This window comes from Fulmarus glacialis, unplaced genomic scaffold (assembly GCF_000690835.1).
Source record: "Fulmarus glacialis isolate BGI_N327 unplaced genomic scaffold, ASM69083v1 scaffold10478, whole genome shotgun sequence".
In the NCBI taxonomy this organism is placed as follows: domain Eukaryota; kingdom Metazoa; phylum Chordata; class Aves; order Procellariiformes; family Procellariidae; genus Fulmarus; species Fulmarus glacialis.
The window spans coordinates 2,385-10,302 of NW_009228982.1; the positions used below are offsets into that span (position 1 = coordinate 2,385).

Here is a 7,918-nt window from a genome sequence, read left to right on the forward strand (position 1 = left end):
CTGGCTCAGCACAGGTTGCCACAATTTTATGTGCCATAGAAGTACATTTGAAATAGAGCTACACTTGCACGCGTCTTAGAGTGGGTCATGTGTTTTCCTTGCAGCTCCTGTGTCCCAAGTGCACGTCAAAGCTGGGTTCCTTCAGCTGGCGGGGTGAGCAGTGTTCCTGTGGCCGCTGGGTGACGCCGGCCTTCCAGATTCACAAAAGTCGAGTGGATGAAGTGAGGACGCTGCCAGCTGGTAACTTCCAAGCTGCCAAAACCTGAACTCATCCCTTCCCTTGATGGATTTCTTAACGTCCACAGAGAGCTGCTGGCTAGTCTGTGGTTGCCAGCAGCAAGCTTGTGACTGCTGCCTGTTTGTAATGCGGTGGAATTACTTGAACATCTGCTCTATTCAAGCTTTCTGTATCTCTAATATTTATAAAATAGCAAACACTTCCTTCAAAGAGGTGTTCCACAGCAGTCAGATATGTACAAAAATGCCTGATCGTGAGGTTTTTAGTATATTCTCACTTCATCTGTTGGTATTTACAGAAGGTCTCAACTCCTTATTTAAAAGGATTGCCAACATGTTGCTTTCAGGCTGTGGTCAGCAGTGGTGCCTGTCTTCCAATCCAGAAGTTCAAAGCAGTTTGTCTGAAACACGCAGCTGAGATTTTAGGAGGTGTATTCCACAACATAAAGTACGTGGCAGGGAAGTACTTCAAGGCTTAGCAAAGTGCCATAAAATGGTACAAATACAATTGTTGTGTTAGCAGGCATGGCAGCTACTAGCAGTGAAAGGGCAAGTTCACGCTTACACTTGTATTACAGTAAAGTAGTCCTAAAAATCTCTACCCTGAGAATATTTACTACACTGTAACTCTTCCTTTCATGTAATATCTGAGGAGATGATGCAAGCGGTACAGGAATGGGAAAACTGAGGTAAAATGTCCCTGCCACATTGCTGCTTACAAATTTAAAGAGATCCCTAAAATGAAGTAAGGTTTTAAGAAAGCACAGCATGCCATGTACACCACTGTGGCACAAGTTTGGTTTGACAGAAGAAAACAGGACAGAAAGACCTACTTTAAATCCATTTTATTCTCATTGTCTTCAACATTTTCTTTAATTTTTTTTTTTACACAATTTCCAGCAACATACATTATGAAATATACAAGATAAAGTAGGTGGTGGGGTTCTGCCCATCTTTTAATTCCTCCCACAGCTGTGGAGGGAAGACTTGCAGGACACAGTGAACACCAGAATGTCAACACTGAAAACAGACACAAACCAAAAAAAGACAAAAATATATATGAAACTGTTTGAACTGGTCACACTTCAGGGCCAGGTACAGCACAATAAATATTAGAACTGCATTATCTTAGACATCTTCTGTAAAGTTTATAACATCCTCTATTTAAAGAGATCAGAACATCTGGTTTCTAGCATGAAATGCTACATAGTACAGTGGTGGAGGGTACGAACAATGAGGAATCCAGCAAGGGTTTGGATGGTGGCTACTCATTCACACATGCTCATTGGTAAAATAAGCAACATACACTGGAAGTTTAGTGAGCTGTAAACTTAACCATTCACTACCAGAATATCAGCTGGAGGAGTAGTTTCTTTTGGGAGAACCAAAAATAGTTAATCCCTTTAAGTTTCAGCCGGTCTCTCCCTGACAAACAGCAAGTTGATACCATAATGGAAGTGGCAGCATTTGGTCCGTAGCACGAGATCTCCTTGCATCACTACTGTTCAAAGCCAGCAGCCAGTGGAAATACTTCAGCGCAGAATTAACACTTACATAGCCACGCCACTACCAGGGTGTCACCTACAACAGCTACTGTGTCATGGCCGTAACGAAACAGTAGACATCAGCTGGAACCCAGCTGGGCACAGAGCACTGCATGACAAAGCAGCACTGGCTGCCACCTGGCACAAGTGAGAGGCAGAGACCGGAGAGGGTGCCAGCGTTTTTCTCTTTCTCACTCTGCAGCAATGATATGAGTGCTGGGCTCCTGGAGTTTGACAGAAAGGCTGCTCTATGCTTATTCCTCATATCCTACTAGTTTTGCCAATAAACAAGCCCAAGACACAGCTGTTTCGCCTGCTTGACAGCGTGCTTCCAGAGCATGGAGCAGAAGACCAGTCACTGGTTTCTCTTGCACTGTAATCAACAAGGCAGGAGTGAATACCTTTTGTACTTGTCAACCTTCCCCCCCGTTCATCCCCCGCCCCCAGAAGTGCAACACATGTTCTGTAGTACGAAGTCTCATACATGTCTCATACACGAGAACTGGGGACCTTCTGTGCCACCGCCAAACAGGCCACGTGAGCACAGGTGGAGGAGGAAGGTTAAACACACATTTTCCTTTCCTTAGCATGACCTGGGCATTGCACTGGGAGGCAACTGCACTGGCAGACAGAGCACCACCGAGGAAGGACTGTATTCCTGGTCCACACATGTGGCATCACCGTAACTTGCTACGCCTGTCCTGCGGTACACGGCAGCAGTCGCAAGCTTCACAAACTAAAGCAACTGAGTGTTGTGGAATTTTATGGGGTGAGTGGGAGGCAAGAAGGTAAAATTCTGCTGGAAGCTGGGCACCTACGCGTTTGATTTTAGCTGATGCTGAGTCCAACGGTCCTATCTGTATTAAGTAGGAAAATAAAACTCTATTTCTCCAGTATACAAAAGTATACTGGCTGCTTGTACGTGCTCATCTTCTAGTTAGTCCCTTCTTGGAGGGGTCCAGAACTACTACATTTCAATACCAACAGACTCAGCTGAGGGTTGCAGAAGGGACAGAGCAGTGAAGAATTTTTGGTTGTATCAACATGTCATCAGAATATGGTCAAAAATTCTGTTTGAGAATAGGGAGTTCTACGTCATGATAGTCACTTAGCAAAGTGCCAGATGTAAATGCCCTTACCACTGCCAGCTCAGAACGTACCGCGTGACTGCATTAAGATCTACACCTCCTCTGCCCGTACAGCTCAACTGGTTACATCCCAAGGTGAAAGACCGGTTACCAAGAGAGCTGGGAGAGGCAAGGTGAAATTTTTCCCACCCTAGAAGTGTACAACAGCATTTCCTCACTCAGCCAGGCCCATTCACACATCACTCACCTTTTCAGACGCACAAAGCAATGCCAAACACAAACTAAGAGGAATGTTTTGTAAGGACACTCTCCGAGTACGAACAGGGAAAACATAGGGCTATTTATCAACTCAAGTACTGTTGCATCATTCTTGTAAGGTAGGGAAGCAGAGGAGTTGAGATGAGGAATTGAGAGGACAAACTGGAGTGGTCACAGAGGTCGAGTCTAGTCTTCCAGACTGCGAAATGCATTCTGCATATCCTCAAACAGCTGAGCATAGTCCGCCTTGATTTTTGTTTCACCATCTTTGACAGGGTCCTGAAAGATAACACAGCAAACGAACAGATCCATCAGGAAAAGCCTTGGATACTGAAGACAACCCTACTTTGCCAGTGCTGTAACTTCTCGACCTCAGGATTAACACTTGCTAACTGCAGAGCAGGCATTATAGCTCCATCTCCACCTCCTGTCTGTCTCACCAACAGGCACAAGGTTTAAATCTCATCCTCTTTCCACGTTGTGTGAGCAGGCAGAACGGATACTGGACAGGGAAATTTTTTTCGTGAGCAGTGGTTACTTTACTGAAAAGCAACTGATTTGGAGAGGATTCAATAATACTGAGGGTCTTAGTTAATGCTGTGTGATTCGAGAGCTGCAGTGATTAATACCAGCTCCTGTCCCCAAACCAAACAGAGTAAGCATCTTTGTGACTCAGAAATGCTCTGCTGTTTATTTTGCAGTGCATCATCTAAGTGCAAGAGTTACTTTGCCATCACTCGGAGGTCACTCGGTTCCAATTAAAATCTTATTGTGCAATCATAACAAGCTCAAAAACATCTTTGTACAGCTTCATTTTCTCAAAATACTTTTCATGAAAGCCAAGGGCAAAAAATGTAACAATCAGCTTTGCTCTGAGGCTGCAAGGCCTTCCCTCCAAGAAGCATTAACTGCCAGGCTGTGAACTCTGTGCAATGTCTTCACCATTCCCCTCTCAGCACTACGCTCCTCTGGGTCAGTGGTCAGTGGCAGCTCTTGGGAAACACAGAGGACTTGCACGTGTGGATGCACTACTTCTTCATCGTCTCTCCAAAGTACACAGACCGCAGGCTGCAGGACACTTAAATTCTCACACCTTTTGACTGTTACCCAGGAAATATAATTTTCCTTTCATAACTATTACTGTATTAGAGGGCCGGCCCACTTAAGATGTATTCACCCTCTGGATTCCCTTTTTCAGCCATGCTGTCCACCGCTCTGCTGTATGCCAGATGTCTTCTGGTGGCCAGGGTTTGTACTACTTCCCTTATCTCTATATAACCAGCTCTCAAAGAAGCTCATGTCCCCAAATGCATCTTGTAATGTTTTTGGTGCTTTGAGAATATATACCAGGGATCTGCACACTGCAGAAACAAGCCAGTACACTGCAGGAATAGAATACTTTGGCACGCCAGAACACTTAATTTTAAACACAATTTTATCTTATGGTACTTACTCTTGAGAGATTTGCAATATTGGCTTATAAGAGTTATAAAAGAAGAAGCATCATACTTCAGAGAAAATATTCCTTAACTACTTTAACATCAGCCAGCATCACAGCAGTAACTGCTACATCAGTGTCGTGGTTTAACCTGGCAGGCAGCCAAATCCCACGCAGCCGCTCACTCACTCCCCCCCCCCCCCAGTGGGACGGGGAGAGAATTGGAAGGGTAAGAGTGAGAAAAACTCGTGAGTTGAGATAAAGACAGTTTAATAAAACAGAAAAGGGAGAATAATAATGATAATGATAAAATATACAAAATAAGCGATGCACAATGCAATTGCTCACCACCCGCGCTGACCGATAACCAGGTAGCGATCGGTACTTCCTGGATCACGCCTACCATTCATATACTGAGCATGACGTCGCATGGTATGGAATACCCCATTAGCCAGCTGAGCTGGCTGTCCTGATGATGTTCCCTCCCATCTTGTGTACCTAGCTCAGTCAGTAGGCATGGGAGCTGTCCTTGGACTAGGAGGGTACTTAGCAACAACTGAAAACATCAGTGTGTTATCAACATTCTCCTCATACTAAATCCAAAACACAGCACTAGCAAGAAATTTAACCCTATCCCAGCCGAAACCAGGACAATCAGCACGCTCCGGATGAGTTTTAGGAAAGCTGTACTCTAAAAAGATGGTTACTGAAGTTACCCAGAGCAGATGCTCTGAGCCACTTGTTTTCTCTTTAGCCCATGTTGAAGTTACTCCTCCCTTCCTCTCCTCCTAGTCACCTGCCTTAGGCCCTGAAGCCCTCCCCACAGGGGACATCACCTATTACTGCAGGAAACTAGCATGTCTTTCCTTAACTTCTATTTAAAATAGCTTGATCAACATTTCTATTGTTCACTTTCTAGCACATTCCTGGATTTAAACTTTAGGCTGCTTTTATCTGCTAATAGTCTCCTTAGAACATGTTATAATTTTTTACAGAATTTTATCACAAAACCCCCAAAACAAACAGGAAAGGTGCTTGTACTATTACCATGCGTATATGTAACATAAGAGACTATTGAAGGTGGGGTTGCCAAGGCTCTGCAGCCAGCATCACCCAACTAGATTTCTGTACTGACCAGTCCTGTGCTCACAATCAAAAACTAGTTAAGTGTATTCAAAACGATTGCAAAAAGTCTGTGTTTGTAGACCTTTATCTAAGGCAACTGATGACCACCTTTGAGTAACAGCCTTTCAGAGGCACTGGAAGCTCACAAAAAGCAGTGCAACCCAGTTCTTTACAAACATACCTTGAATTTCATGGAGGTAAGTCTGTAGAGGATTTCGCTCATGTTCTCTCGGATGATGGACCACGTGATCTTATTGTCACTCTGGGCTGTGGTTTCTACAGCACGGCGTGCCATGTCATAAAACGCAATCATATTGGAAAGCATTCCCACTGTTTTATAGAAAGGGCAGAACCTGATGGAACAGAAGAGGATCTGTCAGGCATCTTGGAACAGTTAACAGGACAAGCCTTTGCTCCTGCCTTCACAAGAACTCTGAATTCTCACCCGAAAGAAAGAGCGCTAGCCTGCTTTACTCCAGGTATTTTCGATACATATTGTCAAAGGAGAGAGGCTGCCTCTACTAGGTCCCACATTTTTAAACAGGTAAATCGTAGGCTAAGGCAATCATCCTGAAGTGAGGTTTCTGAAGCAGCACCCAAACACTGGGCAAAACAGGAACCATCGCTGTACAAGTCTTGCATCTCAATCTGTGCCAATACTAACGAGAAAGGGAAAACACCAGAGCAGCCAACGGAATTCCTCCTTCCTGTTTTGTCCATCAGGGGAACAGGCTTCCTCCAAGCAGCCTGGGATGACCTGACAGCTCTGCAAGTTTCTTTGCTCACAGGATAGGGAGTGTTTCTATGACAAGACCACTCCACACACAAAGAGCTCCATTTTTAATGGGTAGATGAGGTACCTCATTATTATTTACGCACTACATCGTGCTACTATCTGTGCTTCCCTATCACGTACAAGCATAACCTGCCCTAGTAACCTAATCAAGGGCACACACCATTGCAGAATGATGTACATCTAAATTTTTAGTGATGAAGTATTTCAAGACCTCCTGATCTACCTGGGCTGGGGAGTGAGGTGAAGTAAAAAGGCCCCTTGTCAGGCTGTTAAAACACAAGGATAGCATGGAAAGAAGCAAAGCAGACAAGGATAAAATAAGCATTGCACTAGGGAAAAGACCCAGTAAGTTTTTTTGATGGATCAAACTTACTCAAGAATTATGCAACAGTAACTGAAAGCAGATTCTTGCAGTCCCCCATGCATTGCTAGAATAAACAGGAAGACTTTGGGTGTAGATGTGAAAATAAAGTGGTCGTCTCCTCCTCCTACTAAGGAGGACAGGAGAACATGCTATTGCAGAAATACTGACTAACTGAACAATAGATGAGAGCCTGAGGAACTCAAAGGGTGTGACTGCATTCGGAAACGGTCTGCATGCCTTGGGTAAGACAATGTGAATACACTGTTCGATGGCCTACCTAAGCACAGTTCTTCCATTTGTTTATGGTGAACAAAATTAATTTCTGCACTGATCTGTTTCCAAATAAAGTAGCTGTCTAAATCCAGACTACACAGGACCAAGAGGGCAGAGTGGCCAGTCAGATCTCACCTGTCATAAGGCGTATAACCATTCTGTTGCAAGAAGTCGTCTTTTATCAGCTTGGCAACCTCCAAGGTAATTTTATCTGTTTCTGCCAAGGAAGCCTAGAAAAGTAAGGTACACTGTTGGTTTAGTACTCAAGTCCATGAGTTCATGGTATGTCCTGGCCAAGAACCGTTATCTTTCAGTACCTGCTTTCCTCCCACCCTCTTAAGATGGCTTCCAGCAGAATTCTATTTTTTTGGTATTTCTCACTCCCTATTATAGAACAGCCAATTTAATTGATTGCCAAATTAAGATGGGCCAAACAGTCAATAAGTCTACTTTAAGTCTATCTGATGGTAAACAATGGAAAGGAAGTTTCCTTTAAGATACTGGAAAAGCCACCAGACACAGAAAACACGCATGGCTCTGCTATGAGGTAAGTTGAAACATCACCTTCCTACATAAAGAGGTAAATTCATTCTTACCTTCCTCAATCCTATGTCCACGGAAGAAAAACTAGATCTCAGCATGCTAGATCAATAAGTAATCTTAAGGATTAAGGATTACTTAAGCCTCCACAGCTACCAATGGGCTTTCCCTGTCTGACATTCAAGAAAAGTAAAGGAGTTGATGACAATGCCTGTCATACTCTGCAGGACAGCCACAACCCTGCTGCACACTGCT

General features: G+C 44.0%; 2 protein-coding genes across 2 annotated transcripts in view; one reads left to right on the forward strand and one right to left on the reverse strand.

Moving 5' to 3' along the window:
• The window catches only part of DUSP12 (dual specificity phosphatase 12), a gene marked incomplete at its 5' end in the record, with an annotated part of 1,883 nt that extends 1,617 nt beyond the window's left edge, over positions 1 to 266 (forward strand). Inside the window, one exon of the mRNA XM_009583681.1 lies at positions 105 to 266. Coding sequence (XP_009581976.1) covers positions 105 to 266 — 162 coding nt within the window. The remainder of the gene's footprint in view (positions 1 to 104) is intronic.
• Positions 267 to 2,473: 2,207 nt separating this feature from the next.
• On the reverse strand, positions 2,474 to 7,353 carry LOC104081079 (V-type proton ATPase catalytic subunit A-like; the record flags this gene model as incomplete). The annotated part of the gene is made up of 3 exons (XM_009583682.1): positions 2,474 to 3,406; positions 5,872 to 6,043; positions 7,259 to 7,353. Coding segments are annotated over 3 exons (360 nt in total), but the record flags the coding sequence as incomplete, so codon positions are not given.
• Positions 7,354 to 7,918: the final 565 nt, after the last annotated feature.